Here is a 20,718-nt window from a genome sequence, read left to right as displayed (position 1 = left end):
GCCAGTTTGCATAAATCTGAGCTTTTGTACATGCAGCGGGGTTGTGCACTCGTGCCCTGGCGCATGTATGGGTTTTCTAGATAAGTGGGTATGACAGTAGTAGGCATAGTGCATTGGAATAGTATATACCATAGGTGGGGAACCTCCATCCCTTTTCTAGAATACTCCTTTCCATTCACCTTCCATGGTTTTTCATTTCTTCCCTCAGACACAGGAGTTTCACCCTCTCTTAAGGTGCCTCCCCACTAAAGCATTTTTTTGGGGTGGGGGGATACTTCTGCAAAGCTTGGAATTCTCCAAGGCCTGCCAATACTGCCCCTTGTGTGCATAGGACCGCTTGAACTACATACGGATTGTCACTTGGAGAATGAGTGCTGTTACTGTATACCACAGGCAGAGAGTCTCTCCGCCCCCCTATTTCACATGGGCCCCTCCCACATGCTTTCTAGGCAACCATGTGGGAGGGGCACATGTGAAGGGGGGCACGTCACACCTGGCACGTAACCCCTTAATGGGATTCCCTACACCCATCCACACACTCATATATACACATGCTCATGCACACACATACATACGCACTATGTAAACATGTGCACGCGTGCACGCACACTCCTATGTACTCCTATGTACACACGCGCATACACGGGTGCACTCATGTGCGCATGCACACGCTCCTATGTACGCACCTGCGTGCATGCGCGCACATGCCTATGTACACACACACACTTATAAAGGGCTGGCTTAAGACATTTTGCTGTCTGAGGCAGAGCAGCAAATGATGCCCCCGCCCACCCCCGCTCCTGAAAATGCCCCCGTCCCCCACACGCCGGCAATCAGGCGTCTTAAAAATCCTCCATTGGTTGTCTGGCTCCGCACTTCAACATCGGGTTACAAGTCCCGCTTGTAAAATGCGGAGCGCGGTGAGCGAGCCGAGCCGGGTCGCCAACCAGCCCCCTCAGCCGCCCCCTTTGGGTTCCCGGGCGGCGGCGAGGCGAGGCGAGGCGAGGCGAGGCGGACCCCCCGCCCCGCCCGCTCTCAACAGGCGACGCTGCTTCCTCCCCGACGCCAGAGGTCGCTGCGCGTGCGTCCTCCGCGGGTGCGGAACGGGCGCCGGAAACTGCTTCGTCGGCTGACGCCGCCGTTTCCGGCCGCTCCTTCTCCTGCTCGGGCTTCTTCCTCCCCCCGCACACGTGGGTCTTTCCGGCCGCGCTCGGGTCGGCGAGGGCGGGATGGCGGCGAGCTCCGCGAACCTGCCGATGCGGCTGTTGCGCAAGAAGCTCCACAAGCGCAACCTCAAGATACGCCAGCGCAATTTGGCCCGGCAAGGAGCGGCCGGCCCGCCGGCCCCCGGCCCGGCCGGTACGAAGGGGGCGTGCGGCGCGGGGAAGCCGTTACGCTGGGGTGGGGTGGGAGATGCGGCAGGGGTGGCGCGCGCGCTGGCTGGCTGGCTGATGGAGGGGGGGCGGCCCATGAAGCGCACCCGAGCGTGAGGCCGTGGGGGGACGGCCGAGAGAAGTTGCTGCGGACCGGGAAGCTGCCGGTTGTTGTGAATGCACTCAGGCCGCAGGGCCTTACTCGAGGCGTACTTCTCAGCCTCATGCCCCAGTGCGCTGTGGAGGTGATGATGGTATTGACCTGCTTTATGGGGGTGTTGCAAGCAGAGCTGGATTTAGGGGCATGCGACCACCTCGTTCTTTCAAGTGTGAAACGGAGAGAATATTGATCTACTTTACGTGGGGGTTCGCAGGGCTGGATTTAGGCTGCGCGTCCAGGTTTGAGGGTCACCCAGCTTGTCGAGGGCTATCTACTCGTTCGTCTAGCAGCTGAAAAAAGTAGCATAAATATGGCGTGACTAGATACAGGTTTACAGACCCTAGCATGCAAATTTACTGTATTGCAGGGATAAAACACGCATGCAAACTGTGCATCAATGCCTTAAATCAGGGGTCCTTCCCCAGGAGCCCCCGCCAAAGGAAGTGAGGTGGGTGGCTATGAGGAAGAGGGCCTTTTCTGCTGTGGCCCCCTGGCTGTGGAATTAGCTCCCTAGAGAGGTTCGCCTGGAGCTTACGTTGTTCTCCTTCCAGCGCCAGCTGAAGATCTTTTTATTCTCCCAGTATTTTAGCATTTTAGATTCCTAGTCTTCTAGGTCTGGTGTTCTGAATCTTTATCTTAAATCTCTGCATTGCTGGTTGTACTGTTATATTGTGATTTTAAGCTTTCATATTTTATATTGTTTTATGTGGCACTCTGTGGTTTTAATTTTTGTGAACTGCTTGGAGAGCTTCAGCTATTTGATGATATAGAAAATAAATAAATAAAATAAATAAATGCCTACAAATGCAATAAAATATAAAGCAAGGTTGGGCAGACCTCAAGTTTGTTGAGTCTGGGTTGTTGTTTTTTACTAGAACCCCAAGGTTCACTAACCAGAGCCAGGTGCAAAAGACATACACTTAAAAGTAAAGAACAAGGTGCCTCTGAGCACATTCTGCATCTAGGAATTTGTTTTCGATACCAAAACTGAGCAGGGCTCTTAAGTCCTTTCACACAAAAGTTTACTCCTGATTGCTCCAAGCTGTCTTCATTTCAGCAGCTCAATTTAGGTGAAAAATACCATGTGTCAATGTGACAGATATCCGATGTCAGTCTAACTTAAGACCCATTCATTTCAGTCTGCTCTAAGTAAGACTGATTTTGGATACAGCTCCATTTGCTTACCACTGTCTCAGGACTGCGTCCCATAATGCAAAAACAGTGGGTGGGCTCCCATGGTATACGTGCTGCATCTAGAAACTAAGGATGTTTTGTTCATTGTTATTTATTTTGTATATCATGAGAAGCATTCCTCTGCTGCACAGTCCATGTGCTGTGCAAAATAATTCTTTTGTACTTGAAAGTGTGCAATATTCTTGTTGCGTGTACAACATGAAAGCAATCTTGCCAGGGATGCCCGTTTCCTGACGTTTGTTTCTGTTTCTGCAGAACAAGTAGCAGGGATACTCTGTGTATCCTCCTCGCATATTAGCATACCTAGGGATCCGTCTAGTTGGATAAACAAGACGTTTTATGTTCAGACAGTGATTTGCAGCAAGGCAGTATAGGAGAAAAGTAATGCCACAGGGGTCTTTTTTATTTGAAGACTTGTTCTTGGGGCACTTCACATGCTTCAGTAGTGCTTTGGTATTTTGGAGGGCGGGTGCACGTTAGTGCCCTGTCACACTTACGGGACTTCCAGGTAGGGATGTACGAAAGTCACTTACCTGGTCCCGCAGCTTTCTTCGCGGTGGGGGGGAGGCGCTTCGGTTCTCCCCCCGAAGTTCAGGCCAGGGGGGAGGCGCCCCGCCTCTCCCGGCCGAAATAAAGGCCGAGGGGGGAGGCACCCCATCTCCCCGGCCGCGAAATAAAAAAGAAAATGTAAAAAAACCCACACACACCCGTGATAGGCTATGTAACGATTTACGTAGCCTATCATGGCTAGATTTCCAAAGTCAGCCATGATAGGCTACGTAAATCGTTACGTAGCCTATCACGGGTGACTTTGGGGGGGGGGAAGCGCGTACACAAATGGCGGCGCCTGTGGGCACCACCATTTGCGTTCCTTATTTGGTCCTGGGTAGTCTACGTAAAGATTTATGTAGACTACGGCAAAAATAAGGGCAACACAAATAGCGTTGCCCTTATTTTCACCATAGTCTACATAAATCTTTACGTAGACTACCCGTGCCCAGATAAGGAACGCAAATGGCGGCGCCCATGGGCGCCGCCATTAGCGTACATGCTTTTTTTTTTTTCAGAGTCACCTGTGATAGGCTACGTAACGATTTACGTAGCCTATCACGGCTGACTTTGGAAATCTAGCCGTGGTAGGCTACGTAAATCATTACGTAGCCTATCACCCGCCGCCGGGAGGGACATTCGAGGGAGGTAAGTCCCATCCGGGGGGGGGGGGAATTTCACTGCCAATTTCAGGGGGCCGAATGCGTTGGCATTCGGCCTCCCCGAGATTTGTGGAGAAATTCTCCGCCATCCCTACTTCCAGGTAGGGGAGTATGTGAACTGTCCCTTAGAATTCATGTTTTTTAAAAATTGTCAAACAGCGCTTGATTTATCATTGTGGTTTGCTTCGTTAGGAACGGCAACTGAGGATATCTCAGGAGAACTTTCTGACATCTCAGAAGCAGTGGTGGAAGAACATAAAATGAAGCATGTGGAGCAACCTGATGTAATAAATGCTGAAGAAGCTGGATGCACACAACCGGAGTTGAAGAAGAAGAAGAAAAAGAAGAAAAGAAAAATAGCGAATGATACAGGAAATGGTATTGCATCTTGATTTTTACATTGTTTTGAATGACCGATCTTGTTCACTGTTATTTCTTTGCTGCCCCATGATATTACTGAATTGGTGATGCCTTCAGTGTAAAATGTACGCTGAGATCTCATTTCCAAACCATAGTAATGCGTATATGCCTTGAATGCCAACTCTACATTAGGTTAAAACAGATGGCTTTTGAAAAGATTTAGGCAGATTCATAGAGGACAGTTGCATTGATGACTGTGAGCCTTGGGAACTAGAAACAGAATCTCCAAGCTGAGAAGAAGCATATTTCTGGTATGAAGAGCAAGCAGGAAATAACTAACACCACAAAGCCCTCTTTTTACTTTTATCCATGGGGTTCTAGTTGGCTCCTGTTGGAGTCAGAGGGGTAAATATAATGGGCATTTGATCTGATTCAGCAACTGAATTATTGCCAACATCTCAATTTTCCACTCCATTCTCATCTGCTTTCTAGGGTCAGTATCCACTGCTGCCTGTCCGTGAGTAGGGTCCATCGCTGCTTCTGTTCTGCGAGCAGCTAGCCCTAACGATTCCCTTCTGCAAGCAGCACCCACTGCTTGCAGAACGGAGATTTAACACTTCTGGGGGCAACCTGAAACTAGCGGAAACACTCGTTTCTGGAACGCCTGGCAAGGGAAATAGTGGGGCTACCCACTTGCGGGCAGCTTCCATTGGATACTGACCATAATGACTACTCTACTTTGTGCAGAACTGCTTTGCTCTGCCCATTGCAGCTTAGATGCAGAAACCTTGGGTGGTGGGACCACAGGTGATATTAGGAAATAGTTGTCCATAGTTTAAATGTATAAACCTAAGGATCAGTGTACTGGGTTTCTTTTTTCCTCCTTTGAATGTTCCAACTAGATCAATTGTTATGCAGATACGTATGGTTGACAATTCATTGATTTCCTTGTGTAGGTACAGAAACTAAAAAAGCAAAAAATGAGGGAGACTGTGCCGATGTAGAAGAGGTCTTAAATGGAGAGCCCAAAGAAGAAAATAGCGACAACATGGATGAGAAAGAAGTGGACGAAGATGCTGACGAACCTACCTTGCCTCTAGGACTAACAGGCAAGCTTTTTACCCTTTCTTCTCTTTCTTACATGGTGGAATTTTGTTCATTGACCTATTTCTATTTAAATAGAATTTTCTGTTTTAAAACAGATGAATAGTTCAATAGTTTCATGTATTCATTGTCTATGCAGCCTTGGGAGTAAGGCTGCATAGGATTGTGTTGTTAGATTCTGTATTTGGACACCTGATTTTTATTGGTCTTGGAGATCAAACCATCCTAGCATGGTCATCAGTTAGTGAGTGATTTGTTTTAAGTATTGATGCAGTGACCTATAGGTAAAATAGGATCAGCAATCGTATCTTTGCATAGAAGAGACATGTAGTGACTGGAAAATTAAGCAATGGCCTGGGTAATGCAGATGTTGGTTAGTTTTAAGGATGATTTATGGGCCTTTTTGATAGCCTCCTACCCCTTATCTATGAGCCCCTCTGGCATGTCTGGAAGGATACTTACAGTGCAATTTGTTATACGCGGATTATTGCAATGTATTCTATCTAGGGATGCCTTTGAAATTAGCCAAGAAACTGTAATTATTCCAAAATAGAGTGTGCACATTCTTAACTGGGACTGGCCCATTCAATCACATTTTGCCACTACTTTATCATCTGCACTGGCTGCAAGTCCATTTCCAGGCCCAATTCAAGATGCAGGTTTTAACCTTTAGAGCCCTAAAGAACTTGGAACCAAGTTACCTGAAGGAACCCATCTCCTTCCCATATTTATCTGCTTGGACCCTAAGGTCATCATCTGAGGCCCACTTCCAGGTACCCCCACTAAATGAAGCAAAACAGGAGGCTACAAGAGGGCTTTTTCAGTGGTGGCAACCCCATCTATGGCCTTTTTATTTTTCCACGCCTTAAACTGTTCTAATGCTTCTAGATCTCTGTAACATTTTATTCTTAACTGCTTGTCTTATACTGTGATGTTTTATTTTTGTTTTATTTTTGTTTTGTTTGTATTTTATGAATTTAATCTATTTGTATATTCAGAACTACAGTTAAAATGTAATAAATACATACATAAAATCCCACACATATCTACTCAGAAGTAAATTCTATTGAGTTCAGTGGGACATATTCCCGAGTAAGTATGTCTAGGATTGCAGACACATGGGTCTTTCATATGGAATTGGCACCACTTGGGCCAGTAAATACTGGCATGCAAATGCTGAATACATATGTGCCTGTGCATGGGATACAAACAGCATTGCTGCATGTGGCTGTCGTACCTGAATATGTTAGTTAAACAAAAACATACAGTAATGCTCTTACTTAGTATCCAGCTAATACCAGAAAAAAGTGTGTGTGGTGGTTGTAGAAAGCATAGGATCAAGTATCTGTGTGTATCTGGTTTTTTAAAAGAATATTTACTATCACATATGTCATAAGTATATTTTCTGTGGGCTTTACAAATTACACTTGATGCTGAAATACCACATTGTCCCAGTTCAGGTATTCTTAGAAATCTAGCCATTGATTTCAGGCAGACTATTGAGGGAAAGAGACTGAGATTGTTTCTCCCTCCAGGTGCTTTTGAAGATACTTCATTTGCTTCTCTTAATGGCCTTGTCAGTGAGAACACATTGAAAGGAATAGCTGAAATGGGTTTTACACATATGACAGAAATTCAGCATAAAAGTATTAAACCACTCCTGGAAGGCAGGTAAGAAATGACCTTTAAAAGCAGGTGCGTTGTGTTGGAACTCTTTTTTCTCTTCTTGAGATGAACTCAATGAATATATAAAGAGACGTTATCTTATTGTTCAAAAAAAATAGATGATTTCTCTTTGCTTGTTTTTGTTCAGCTGTATGAGCATTTTGTGTAGTAACACTGAGCAAATTACACCCCTATCTTAAATGTGTTGGCCACAATCCTGCACAAAGTTAGGCAAACTGAAGCATGCAGACATCAATGAAATTGAGGCTGTAATCCTGTGCATACTAACTTGGGAGCAAGTGAACACAGTCCGATATAATTTTAATAATCACACATGGGATTGGGCTATATTTCTTTCTAACTCGGTGTTGAATTATGGCCATTGTCCAGTCATTAAGTTAATTAAAATCAAGTAAGCTTGCAATACGGAATGACATGAAACAGGCAATTTAAAGTAATCCACCGATCTCTCCTGGAAAACAAAGGTATCCTTCGTATAATGAAAAAAGTTTTAGTTATCTGTCTTGCGAGTCTCATGTGGTTTGGCCTGCGCTCTTATACCCACTTACGTGGAATCCGGCTTCAACAATATCTGCCCACCATAGTGAGTGTGGAGCTTCTCTCTGGCAAGCAGCTAGTCTTCCTCATAACTTCAGAGGTGGGCAGGGATCCTCTGGGCAGTTGCCTGCCAATCTCCGTCACCTCCCCAGCTCTGAAGTTTTGGTAGCTTTGTAGCTCAGACGACTCAAGAGCCTTGGCCATACAGGGCCAAACCAGCTGGTTCGGCGGTTCTTGAGCAGTGGATCTTGAATAACGTATGCCCTTCCCCCTCCCCTGCCCAGAAAAGGCAAAAAGAGGGAGAGCATTAGAAGCCAGTGCTTCAGGGCATCTTGGGGCGGTGGCTCCCAACAGCACACACTTCCCACATCTTGGGGGGTAGTTGACAGGGTGGGAGGTGCTAGCAACTATGGGAGAAAGTCCCATTGAACTAACTTCTGAGTAGACGCATATAGAACTGTGCTGTTATCCTAGGTATAATGCTGAATATTAATGAGGCTGTTCTTGATATTTAGTTGTTTCAGCTCTCCTGGTTTCATATTCTTAAACTCTATTTTTGTCATTATTGTATATGCAGAGATATCCTAGCAGCTGCAAAAACTGGCAGTGGCAAAACACTTGCATTTCTCATTCCAACAATAGAACTCATCTACAAGTTAAAATTTATGCCTAGGAATGGTGAGATTGTCTTCTCTGGCTTATTACTTGAAACTCTGAAGATAAATTTGGGGATTGTTTGCCATGATTTTGGCTGAATGAGCACCTTTCTAAATGCACTCCTACCCCGCCCCCTTCTTTCAGGAACGGGTGTCCTTATCCTTTCCCCTACACGGGAGCTTGCCATGCAGACATACGGTGTTCTCAAAGAACTGATGACACATCACGTCCACACCTATGGCTTGATAATGGGAGGCAGTAATAGATCGGCTGAGGCACAGAAACTTGCAAATGGCATAAACATCATTGTGGCAACCCCAGGCCGACTTCTAGACCATATGCAGGTAGGAAGAGCAGTATTGAGTAGTGCATGATTTATTTTGTATGCATTTTGATAGCTGGCTGGCAACATTGTGTTTAATGTCTTGCAGAATACTCCAGGGTTTATGTATAAGAACCTGCAGTGCCTGGTAATTGATGAGGCTGATAGAATTTTAGAAGTTGGGTTTGAGGAAGAAATGAAACAGATCATAAAACTTCTGCCAAGTAAGTCAAATATTCAAATCGTCTTCTCACCATTAAGTATTATAAAGTGAACAACAGTCCCCAAGCATTTCAGTTTTTGTAACTCCTGCTCACTTGTCCAGTATTTATTGTGTATTCATTTTAACCCCTGTACAGAACATAAAATAGATATACCTGGTATCTAGTGGGCTTATTAATAGATTTACGGTGGAATCCTATGTTTATTTACTCAGAAATAAGTCTCACTATGTTCAGTGGGGCTTACTTCTAAGTAAGTGTGTTTAGGATTGTAGCCTTAAAAGTGTGTTTACTTTTGTTTGGATCCGTATATGCTCACAAATAAAAGTTTTAATGTATTCCTACTTCTGATCTGAAATGATTTGGCTTGTAATTGAAAAAGCTTGTGAGCTAATTTTAGAAATCCATTCTAAGCTGCTTGCATCATTTTGATATCTCTAAAGAAGTTACTAACAAGTTACCCTGTCAGTGTCTGAGAGACTTGTTTTACGATATTCCATTTCAATTTTTCTCCCTCCCAGAGCGTAGACAGACCATGCTGTTCTCTGCTACGCAAACCCGAAAAGTTGAAGACCTGGCAAAGATTTCTCTAAAAAAGGAGCCATTGTATGTTGGAGTTGATGACAATAAAGAGACAGCAACTGTAGAGGGTCTTGAACAGGTAATTGACCACCTATAGTAAGGCCTTAATGTCTTCGCAGAGGTTGTTTTGTTTTTATGCTTGTCATCACTTTTACTTCCACTGGTTTTCCCTGTCTCCATCCCTCATTTCCTAATATTGAAATTAGTGTCCAAATACAGATATGCCTCTCTCTTTTTTTCAGTGTGCACTTTAGCTCTTGATATTTGATAATTTCTTTCAAATGTTCATTTATCCTTTATCAAGCCTGATTCACGTTCACCTGCAGTGGCATGGATATTGCTGAAAATGGCTTTCTCATGGCAGGGGTTCCACACTGTGAATTGTGGAATTGTTGACTATCTCACTTGCCCTAATTATGTGGAATGTTCTCATGCCAAATTTAACCTGCTCCTACCAAAATTACACAATTGGTTAAATTTTAATTATAGCTGTGCAGATTCTCTTTATAGTCTAGTTTGTAGTGTACTTTAAATTGTAGAACTGAAGTGATTTTGAAATAATTTAAAACAGCCTTCCCCAACCTGCTTCCTCCAGATGTTTTGGACTGCAACTTGCATTAGCCCCAGCAAGCACGACCCATGGTTAGGAATGCTGGGAGTTGTATTCCAAAATATCTGGAGGGTGCTATGTTGGGGAAGGTTGATTAAGAAGGTAAATTCTAGCTTTCACTGAAACTTTTATTCAAGTAGTTTGCCCTATTCTAAGGCTGCAATTTTTGAACAACTTCACTAGTACATCTCACTGAATTTAGTTGGTTTGTTGAGTCAATAAGCCTAGGATGGAGCTCTAAGAAGACTTAATGTTTGTCTAGTGATACTTGTCTTGCTTTTTTTTAAAACGAAAGCTTTGTCGGTCCCTTTTCTTTAACTAACAAGAGTAATTCTCACCCCTTAAGTTCTAGTGAAAATTGTGGTGTTTCCAAGAAAAAGATGTGAAAAACAGTCATCAGGAGTGGATTCTTGTGCCAGATTTAGTTAAAATGTGGAATTAAATGCCTCAGTTTAAAAGACCACATGTAGATAAACTGTTCAAATAATTTCTAGGGTTATGTAGTGTGCCCTTCAGAAAAGAGGTTCCTCCTGCTGTTCACTTTTCTCAAGAAGAATCGGAAGAAGAAGTTGATGGTATTCTTCTCTTCGTGTATGTCTGTGAAGTATCACTATGAACTTCTTAATTACATTGACCTACCAGTCCTGGCCATTCATGTAAGTATGTGCCTTGCAATATTCTGTTTTAAAGCTTGCATTGTTTACCCATGACTGTTTGCCAGTCATGGGCAATGATTTGTTTTGGATGAGTATGTATGTATGTACATCTATCTTTTGAAGAGCTGGCATCTGGCAATAATACATAGCTTATGTATTACATAGTTTATTGGTTTTAACATGCCTCCTTTTCACTGGATCAGGTTCAGAGTTTTTACTCCACTGGCTGAAACATCAAGTGGAATTCTGTTCAGAACGCTTCCAGTGCTGGAAAGTGGGGAGGCAATATTTGCTGATTGCCCCCCTACCTGCTCAGCCCTCAGTGCCATGACCTCCACTGTTCTAGAGGGTCCCCCAACTTCTGGAGCGGATTTTATCAAAAGCCTCCCATCTTTTATCAGAAGCCTCCCTAGATCCAACACACTGTGTTGTCAATTATGGTTTATTACAACATACTATGTTGTAATAAACTATAACTGAATTGTGGGAAGGATCAAGAGGGGAAGCCCATTGCTTTAGCAAGCACTCACGTTAGTTTCTGGTAGTGCGCACATTGGTTTCCGCTAGCACAATATTGATACTGGTAACACACCAACACCACAGGATCCTTCCCAGTATTTTTGGCCAGCCAAATGCCAGCCTTAATTTATAGCTGGTCTCAGGCTTACTTTTCTGTCGTGAGACCCACCTTCGCATCTATAGCCAGGTGTCCTAATCTGACTTTCAAACTTGAATAATGTGTGCGGTTTTGAAGTTACTGTAAATTGCAGGTGGCCTTTATGAAAGCTGAGAGTGCGTAATGGGAATGTCAACATCTCAGCAAGATTTCAGCAGTGGAGTCATAAATTAACCTTTAAATGCCATCAGGAGAGCCTTTCTCTTAAATCTGTCTTTAAAATGCTTATCTGAAGAACAGGGTTCTCTCAGCAAGGCTGAAGTTGTTTGTTTGCTGTCAAGTTAACCATTTTAAGTGGCTCTACGCTGGTATGCTAAAGTTATTTTTCCACATTTCCATGATGTGAAAGAGATGCAACATCCTTTGTTTCTGCATAAATTAACATAAAAACAAAAATTTAGATGTTTGTTCTGTGAACAGATAATGGTCAAAGCTGTTGTCATGGAAATCTGAGTATCCTGTTTTTATAGAAGGTTATAAATGCTGTGGGACAATATATTCCTAACTTGTAAGGCTCAGTGGTGAGTTGCCATTGTATCAAGGAACTTTACGTAATAATAAAATAACATTTTAGCAGTTACCTCATGGCAGAGGATTTCTAGAATGCATTCCCAGGAATGGTTTTGCTATATGTTCTGCTGCTCTTTTCTTATTTTCTACCTTTTCTTTACACTTCACAATATTAAAAGCTTACTCATTTCAGGCAGTGTGGTGAACTTATTCACCAGAATCGTTTTACCATAGGCGTCTGCCTTGTAAGCTAGTGGAGGACATGCAGAACAACTGGTTATTGTTCAATACGTGTGTTCAGTACTTCTGAGTTACTTTTGCACTAGAATAGAATGTCCACGTGCAACGGAATTAGATGGGCTGCTACTATTTGCATTCTGTAACAGAAGAGTGAGTGAAGGAATGATTGACAGCTGAGACCAGAATGGAAAGTTGGATGAAGTTAGTTGGAGAAAGTCATTTAGGAGGAGGATGGAAACAGATGGGGGTCAAGGAAAGATGGAGAGTGACTTCAGTTAGGAGAGAGACAGAGGAATAAGGGACCAGAGTAGTTAGTTAAGGGCGCAATCCTATGCATGTTTAGACAGGAAAAGTGTCCTACAATTCCCAGCATTCCCCAGCCAGCCATGCTCCCCAGTTGTAGGACTTTTTCTGTCTGAACATGCATAGGATTATTCCCTAACTTAGTCAGTGAGTAGAATCAGAGACAGGTTTTGAATGAGAAGAAAGAGAGAGAAATGTTTGAAAGCAGAGATGCGGTGTTACATTTATAGAACCATTATTATTAATCAGTTATTGCTCTGAATGTTGATCCGTTAAATAAACAAAAATGTTCTTTTACACACCTATGTTCTGGTCTGAGTGGATTTGAATATTGGCCTATCTCACACCATGTACTAAGGATAGAAAAAGAGAGTCCCACTGCTCTCTATAAATCAGTAGTGGGTGGTAGATAGTGTTTTTGGGAATCCTGGGAAAAGTCTGGGGTCAGTAACCTCCAAGGGCAAGGGACTTGTAGGGGGGCCTTAGATATGTCACACATTCCTACACAAAAAGCATTGGATTTTGCCTTTTTTAATATTTAATAGCTAATCATGATAACTTCTGAACACACTGTGGGTTGAGTCTAAAGTTGGGCATCTGCCAGAACAGAACTTGCTGGCAGAACTGATGTCCCCTCCCTATTGCAGCCCTCCACCCCGAATCTCTCTGGAGGGTTGGTGGATTTGGGCTCCTGCAGAGAGAGGTAGTCATGGCCTTGTAACAGATGTCAGTTTGGGCAGTATAATTTGTAATAGCTATGTAAGCAGCTAAAGATTGCAAATTACTTTGAAGTTTCTCTAATAATGCATATTGTGAAACTGTGTTGGCTTTGAAGATCTCTTCAAGGAATCCTGCAAGTTGTTGATGAACCTCATCTTGAATACCTGTTTTCTTCTAGGGCAAGCAGAAACAAACCAAACGCACAACCACATTTTTCCAATTCTGTAATGCAGATTCTGGAATACTCTTGTGCACGGACGTAGCTGCCCGAGGACTGGATATTCCTGAGGTCGACTGGATAGTTCAGTATGACCCACCAGATGATCCAAAGGTAGTATAATTTCTAGAAAGTTATTCCATTTCAAGAATATATGGATTTAAGAGACTAGGAAGTTCCAAAATGTACCTGAAAGTTCATTAGACTGGGATTGTTTGCAATTCCTGCAAAGTCAGTTTAACGTTTAAAGTTTATTCATTGCAGTTATCTGCCTTTCCTCTTCAATGCGCTGTAAATAGATTTCCCTACCAGGCAGTGACCAGACCACAACCTGCTTATCTTCAGCGAGGTTACTCTGCTTCAGACTGTGCCCTGGGCCCCTTCATAATGTATTATTTATAACCTTTTGTGCAATATTAATTGGTTCTATTAAGGATCTAGCAATCTGGCAATTATGGTGGAATCTAATGTAGACTGATAGCTTATGCATCGTTCTCGAGAGTTAAAAAGAGAATTTTTAGCTTGAGGTTGCACCAAACTCTTCTTTTTGAAAATGAGGAAGATCTAGAAAGCTTGGTAAATGGTGAGCAGACACTAGCATTTTGCAGCACTCCTTGTTCCTTCGCCTCTTCACACATTACATATCTTCTCCTTCTCTTTCCTCCATCCCCGAATCCCTATCCTGTGCTGTACTGAAGACTGACTTAGACAGAGGTACAAGATTGGAGCCTCATTATGGATCTGCACAGAAGATGTGCAGCAGCATCCAAGGCAGGGCAGCTGTGGCATGTGTCCCAGCCATGCCAGTTGAAATGGTAGCATAACTAGTTACTGTCACATTTCATGCACAGAGTCTTAGCTCTGTAACTAGCTCCAGTGGTGCCTGAAAGGCAGAGTGGCATTTAAGTGAACCATTGGGAGTGGCTGCCCAGAAGGAAAGAGTAGGTTAGCAGATACTACCATCTGCCTGCTTGAGCAAAGTGTGGCAGTGACAAACAGCGGCAGAAGAGGAGGGGGCTCAGGTCATCAGTGGGGTCTCGCAGGGTACCAGGGCCTTAGCAGCTCCCTGAGGGAATGCTAACCACTGACATCGGTCGTAGCTGATGCTGTTCCAGCTGCTGCCAATCAGAAGGAAATGCTTCCTTGCGTTGAACAGTGCCTGCTTTTCTGAAGCCTCCATGCTGCTTGTTTTGTTTTTGTTTTCCATAATTGAAGTAGAATTTCATTTGGGGAATAGGGAACACCATGTCTGGTTGCTTATCTGTGTGATTACCTTAAATATCAACTTCCATCAAAATATTAATTGTTCTTACGTTGCTTCCTTTTTAAAAAGGAATACATTCATCGTGTCGGTAGAACTGCCCGGGGTATAAATGGAAGAGGACACGCTCTGCTTATTTTACGACCAGAAGAATTGGGTTTCCTGCGTTACCTAAAGCAAGCCAGGGTAAGTCAGTATGGGATACTACAGCAAAGCTGCTAGTGGTTGTAATGATTAATCAGATATTTCAATGCTCCACCTCTATAATTGCCTAGAGAATATTTGATGGAATAAACTTAGCAGAAATGCAGAGCAGCTGCCACAGTAAAACTGCATAATTGGAATATGCTTTCCATCACTTGAGTGTGACGCTTAGAGGAATGTAGAGAAAATTAAGCACATGCTGCTTGAAGAAGCAGTGCTTATCATTCAGTGCCCTGTTTGAGATCCTGGCTCCACTGCTACCGGAACAGAGAAAACTGGCTTCTACCTTCTGTGACATCAGGACTGGCCATAAATCGACTTCTTTGTACGTCTTTCATGGACAGGCAAAGAAGGCCTTAATTTTTGGTAATAGCACTCTGGAGGTACTGAGCAGCCTTGCTGCACATATTGGGGAGAGCCTGGGGGGTCATTCATATAAACTTGTTTTCCCATCCTAAGATGACTCATACACATCTTCTATGGGAATTATGCAATTATGGAAACTACCATGACGCATTTGCACAAGAACTCATCAGACTAATTGTCCCATGGTGAGTATAAAATCTGAAATGCCCTTAGTTACGAGGGCACTTCAGAAAGCAATTGCAAAACAGCTGCCCAGGCTGTATGTCTAAAATTGACATTACTCCCCGAAACAATCTCTTGTAGAAATCACAGTCCAGATTAGAAGGCTGCTAACTGCTAGCTAGTGTGGAGCTACAGGGCAAGGGGTGCAGAGAATGATGGACTCCAGAGACTACATCAAGTTGGGCATAGGTGTGGTGAGGCGCCTTTTGTTCCGCTCAGCTGCTTGTTTCCATTTTGGGATGCAACTGTCCCTGTTTGTAGCTGATAAGCAATAATTGTCTTTCAGTAATTTCTGCATATAATACTTTTCCTTAATGATTCTTTTAGGTACCATTAAATGAATATGAATTTTCTTGGTCCAAAATTTCTGACATCCAGTCTCAGGTAAAATGGACTTTATGCTACCAGTATTCTTAATCTAATTTATTTTGTGTGTCCAAGGCAGCTAGCAACATAAATATAAAGAACAGTCTGTAACAAACATTTAAAAAATCACATAAGGACAAAGTGCCTTAATTTTTAAGCTGTTGTGGGTGAGGGTGAAATTAAATTTGGATGACCTTTACTCCTGAAACATTAAAATGATTGTAGTGATCTGTTTTTACAAAGGAGCCTAACTGCTGATGACTTAGCACAGGCTGGGTTCATACAACATGACAACCCACACTCAAGGTTGAACCATGGACTGTTGTATTGTGAACCCAGCCACGCTAACAAAACATAAGTTTGTTAACCACAAATAACCCATGAAGAGAACCTGTGGTTTGTTGTTGGGTTGTGAACTGTGGGTTCATAGTTAACAAACCATCGTTAGTACGGCTGAGTTCACACAGCACAACAACCCACGGTTCCACGACAACCCATACTGAATGTTTTGTGAACCCGCCCACTGTGCCACGAGCATGAGGCAGCAGGCCTATGCCTTACGGTCTTCCCATTGCCAAGGGCTTGGCCCTGATAGGTAGAATCATAGCATGTGTGTGTAAACAGAGCTGATAGCAAGTTCAGAGAAAATGGGACTTGTTATGCTTTCTTAAGCAGGATGATTTGTGATTTAAGAAAGAACCTATAGGTGGCAACGTATACAATGTGTATTTTAGGGATTAGGGAAGTTGGAGGGAAGGATATTTTTGATGCAGTCCCACTATACTAGATGGAATTTTCACACATTATTAAACAAAGGAAATAATAATCAGATTATATATCACTTAGCCCATTTTATCACAATTTTTAAAAGCCCAGTATTTCAAGATACTGGGTTTTGTTAATTTTTAAAAATACATTTTGGAAAATTTGTATCCTATTCCAACTGTACTTCCCTATTTGTGGAAATGATACGTGTCGGTGTCAGCTACCTGCAAAATGTTCTGTTTGCTCATTTATTAAGTGACAGAGTATAATTGTGCCTCTTGTTTTTTTAATTTTCAGCTAGAAAAACTGATTGAGAAAAACTACTTTCTTCACAAATCAGCCCAAGAAGCATACAAAGCCTATATAAGAGCTTATGATTCCCATTCTCTGAAGCAGATCTACAATGTCAATAACTTGGATCTGCTCAAGGTTGCGCTGTCTTTTGGCTTCAAGGTTCCACCATTTGTGGATCTCAGTATCCTTTTATTGCAAGCTATTAACTCTCTTGCACCCACTTTTGTAACATGGTCACTCAAATATGCTGACATCAGCTGCTTATATTAATCCATTTTATAGGCTGGTGAACTAATAGCAGAGCAGCTTAAACGGCATTTTTGAAGACAGAAACTGCAGCTGGAAGTTTTAAACTTCTCCAAGTGTGCGAAGGATAGCAGGGAGTGCATGAGCTTGAGGCATGCACTTGCTTATTCTTGTTACAGCATACCGTAGTTTATTGTGATGTCTAAATATGGCCACTTGGTTGATCTAATTTTTTCTTTTTTAAAAATTTACCTCTATTCTGACTATCTGAAGCCAACCAAGGAAGATTACAGAAATATCAAAGTAAAAACCATAATCAAATAAAAACAATAATGTGTAAAACCATCTTTAAAACCATAACAACTATAATAACAATTTAAAAAGTCAAGTTATAAAGATGTCCTGACCCCCTTCTTAAATTCAGAGAGCGTGGGTACCAGTCACAACTCCAGAGAGAGCATGTTCCAGTGATTGGGAGCAGCATACTTTCCTATGTGCCTGACAAGCAGGCGTCTCTAAGCCACAGTGTCTTCAAAAAGGCCTCACTTGCTAATCTTAATAATCAAGCAGGTTTGTACCAAGAGAGGTGGTCACTCTGTAGCCAGGCCCTAAGCTGGTTAGGACTTAAAAGGTTAAAACCAACACCTTGAATTGATCTCTGAAAACAATTGGCAACTAGTGCAGATAGGAATGTATGGGCTGTGTGAAATCCGTTCCGTCTGTTTTGCGGATTGCCAGGCACCTTTCGTTCCATTGTCTGCCCACTGATGGAATTGGATCCCCTTCCGACTTTGCACAAATTCACATGTATAGAAATGCACAAATCCCCCCCAATGCACATTTTCACACTTTAGCTTATGGGGAAAATGTTTCTTCGGCTGGGTTTTTACATTTTTGTGTTTTTCTATGACGAAATTTGCACAAAATTCCCAAAAGTTAGAAAATGGTCCACAAGTCCGTGGAATTTGCATGATGGGAAACCCTGATCCACTGCAGAATCTGCAGGTCAGATTCATAAAAACCCGAACTCACTCGGTTCCATTGCAGATTTCTCCAACATCCCTAAGTGCAGATCTTTCAGTATTGGGGGTGATGTGGTCACATTACCATGCACCAGTTAGCAGCCTAGCTATCACATTTTACCCCAATCAGTTTTACATTGGACACAACATGATGTTGCTACTGTAGGGAAGGCCTACCAGAGCAAATGTTTAGGATGTGCTGTCTTTCTTTCGTTCTCTCTTGAACTGGGAATACTTCCTCTGCATTCTAATTTGCAAACTGTTTTTGTGCTTAATTGGAATAGTTGTGCTGGCCTTTGGAAGCATGATTGCTTCAGTTACAAGTTTAACATAATGATGATACCTAAAAGAGGACTGAACTAGCTCTCTATAGGAAAACCAAGAAGGTAACTCAGAGCAATGATGATCGCTAGGTAAGTTTTTTTCTATAGACATTTTCTTCTTCCTTGCCACAATCACAAGTTTATCCTGAACTGTGCATGCTGTGATTTCTTCGCCCCCCCCACACTGCCAAAGTAGGCACCATCCTTAAGATTTCTAATACTTTAAGCTAGTTTTTATTTTTATGAATCTACATTCCTTGACGCAATTCTCAGATGTAAACAGCAGCCATGGGAAGAGATTGCAAAAAAGAGGTGGTGGTGGAGGGTTCGGCTACCAGAAGTCAAAGAACGTTCAAAAATCCAAAATCTTCAAGCACATTAACAAGAAAAAATCGGATAGCAGACAGTTTTCCCGCTGAAGTGCTTATTCGGTTTTCAGTGAAATGGCTTTTGATAGAGGAATTTAAGTTCTTTACCCTCATACTTTCCCACAAAGTGCATTCAGTATAGAATTATGTATAGAATTTAAGGATTAGACCTCAGCACAGGCATGATCCAGTCCACGGTGAGCACAGTGCCTGCCCATGGAGGATGCACATGGGTCCCCCAGCCTCTGCTCATATGGTACATCCATAGGCAATGGGATCAGCACTGATCTCCCATCAGGGAAAAGAGGAGGCCTGTGTTTGTGTCCCACATCCCCATACAGTCTTCCCAGCCCCTATATGTGGTGCAGGATATTGGTCATCCTGCAACAAGGCCACATTGAATCCTCCAGGAACAGGTGTTTGTGGTCACAGTGGAGTGGCTCAGATTTATGCACCCCACTGTACTATGTTGTGCTCTTGACATTTTCCAGTATCCTATATTTTCTTCCAAGAACTCTGTAAGTGATTTGGTATCTTTGGGAATTTGAACATAGTGGGCATATATTTGAACATATGTTGCTTTTACAAGAGGTAATCAATACAATTATCTTTTTCTACTCAAATGTTTTTGTACCAAGTTCTTCCATATGTTGCTTTACAAAGCTAAGGCAGACTTTCATTCAGTAGCTCTTGACAGGCCACTGAGACCATACTTAGAAATTCTAGATGGGTTTCTTTTCTTTTTTGCTTGCCTTACCAAGTGGCACTTCTTTTGCTCCAAGGCTTCAAAACACTCTTTTGCTTTTTGAAGAATAAAGGATGTTTGAAGAAGAGAGAACCTTTTATGTGAGACCTATATAAAGTGATATCTTGAAATATTTAAAGTTTAGAGGTATTGCACTCTATGAACTGAGTTAATGGTTACAACTCAAAAGGGGAGATCAAATGGTAAACTACTATGTGGTATGTGTTCATGCTGGTATTGTTCTGAGCTGATGGCACACCCTTTCGGATGTTGGTTCTTGCCAACAAATACTTTTCTTTGTCCCTCTTAGAAAAGTTTCACACCCTGCTGCAAATGTGGTCATACTTTGTTTGCACATCCATGTTTCAATTTTACCAATCTGAATTGCCCTTCTGGCATTGTAGCAGTAGCACAACACCCAAAAGCACAAGGTGAATCCAAGTAGTTGTTCTTTTCAGTAACATTCATGAGTTGCTTGTATACTAATATAAGTCATGTGGGAATGAGCCAGTGGAACTTTCTAGTTTGGACAACTTCCAGCTCCCACAACTAGAGCCTCAGTTTTGAAGGCTGCAGCTCTTCCTGTAAGGACTGGCAAGAAGGAAGATACATTACCATATTTGTGCACCCAGTACCATTATGAAGAGATTAATAATTCTTGCAACTTAAATATTTCACAAATATCCAGGCTTCCAAAAGGTAACATATGAACCTTTGAATTACTCATATTTTTGCTGTCTAATTGGTCAAGACAGGAGAGCCAGTGTGGTGTAGTGGCTAGAGTGATGGACTGGGAGATCCAGGTTCTAGTCCCCACTCGGCCATGGAAGCTCACTGGGTGACTTTGGGCCAGTCACAAACTCTCAGCTCAACCTACCTCACAGGGTGGTGGTTGTGAGGCTAAAATGGAGGAGGAGGAGGATTATGTACGCTGCCTTGGGTTCCTTGGAGGAAAAAGGCGGGATATAAATGTAATAAATAAAATAAATAAACATAGATTCTTAACGTTCCCATTTCGGAAGGCTGAAGAAACCACCAGAGACCCAGTTACCTTCAACTTGATTCTGGCCTTTGCAGAACAACTAGCAGACAATGTGGAGATAGTAGGAAGGAAGTTAAAATAATAAGAGACACTCAGAAAATGGAAAGAGCAATTAAACATACAAGCCAAGAGTCAAAGAGCTGCTTAAACCTTTA

At 42.7% G+C, this 20,718-nt stretch overlaps 1 protein-coding gene across 1 annotated transcript; it reads left to right on the top strand.

The window, feature by feature from the left end:
- The first annotated feature begins 1,184 nt into the window (after positions 1 to 1,184).
- On the top strand, positions 1,185 to 19,399 carry DDX18 (DEAD-box helicase 18). Its single transcript, XM_084808331.1, has 14 exons — positions 1,185 to 1,359; positions 4,131 to 4,316; positions 5,255 to 5,407; positions 6,938 to 7,073; positions 8,203 to 8,303; positions 8,427 to 8,626; positions 8,714 to 8,828; positions 9,347 to 9,486; positions 10,512 to 10,673; positions 13,301 to 13,453; positions 14,673 to 14,786; positions 15,720 to 15,776; positions 16,821 to 16,998; positions 18,682 to 19,399. The coding sequence occupies exons 1-14, from the start codon at positions 1,230 to 1,232 to the stop codon at positions 18,825 to 18,827; spliced, it is 1,971 nt and encodes a 656-aa protein (XP_084664457.1). The 5' UTR covers positions 1,185 to 1,229; the 3' UTR covers positions 18,828 to 19,399.
- Positions 19,400 to 20,718: the final 1,319 nt, after the last annotated feature.

The sequence above is a fragment of the Heloderma suspectum genome, chromosome 1, assembly GCF_057233095.1.
Source record: "Heloderma suspectum isolate Gila_16-S chromosome 1, 16-S_ref, whole genome shotgun sequence".
NCBI lineage: Eukaryota > Metazoa > Chordata > Lepidosauria > Squamata > Helodermatidae > Heloderma > Heloderma suspectum.
This window is presented reverse-complemented; position numbering and strand designations above follow the sequence as displayed.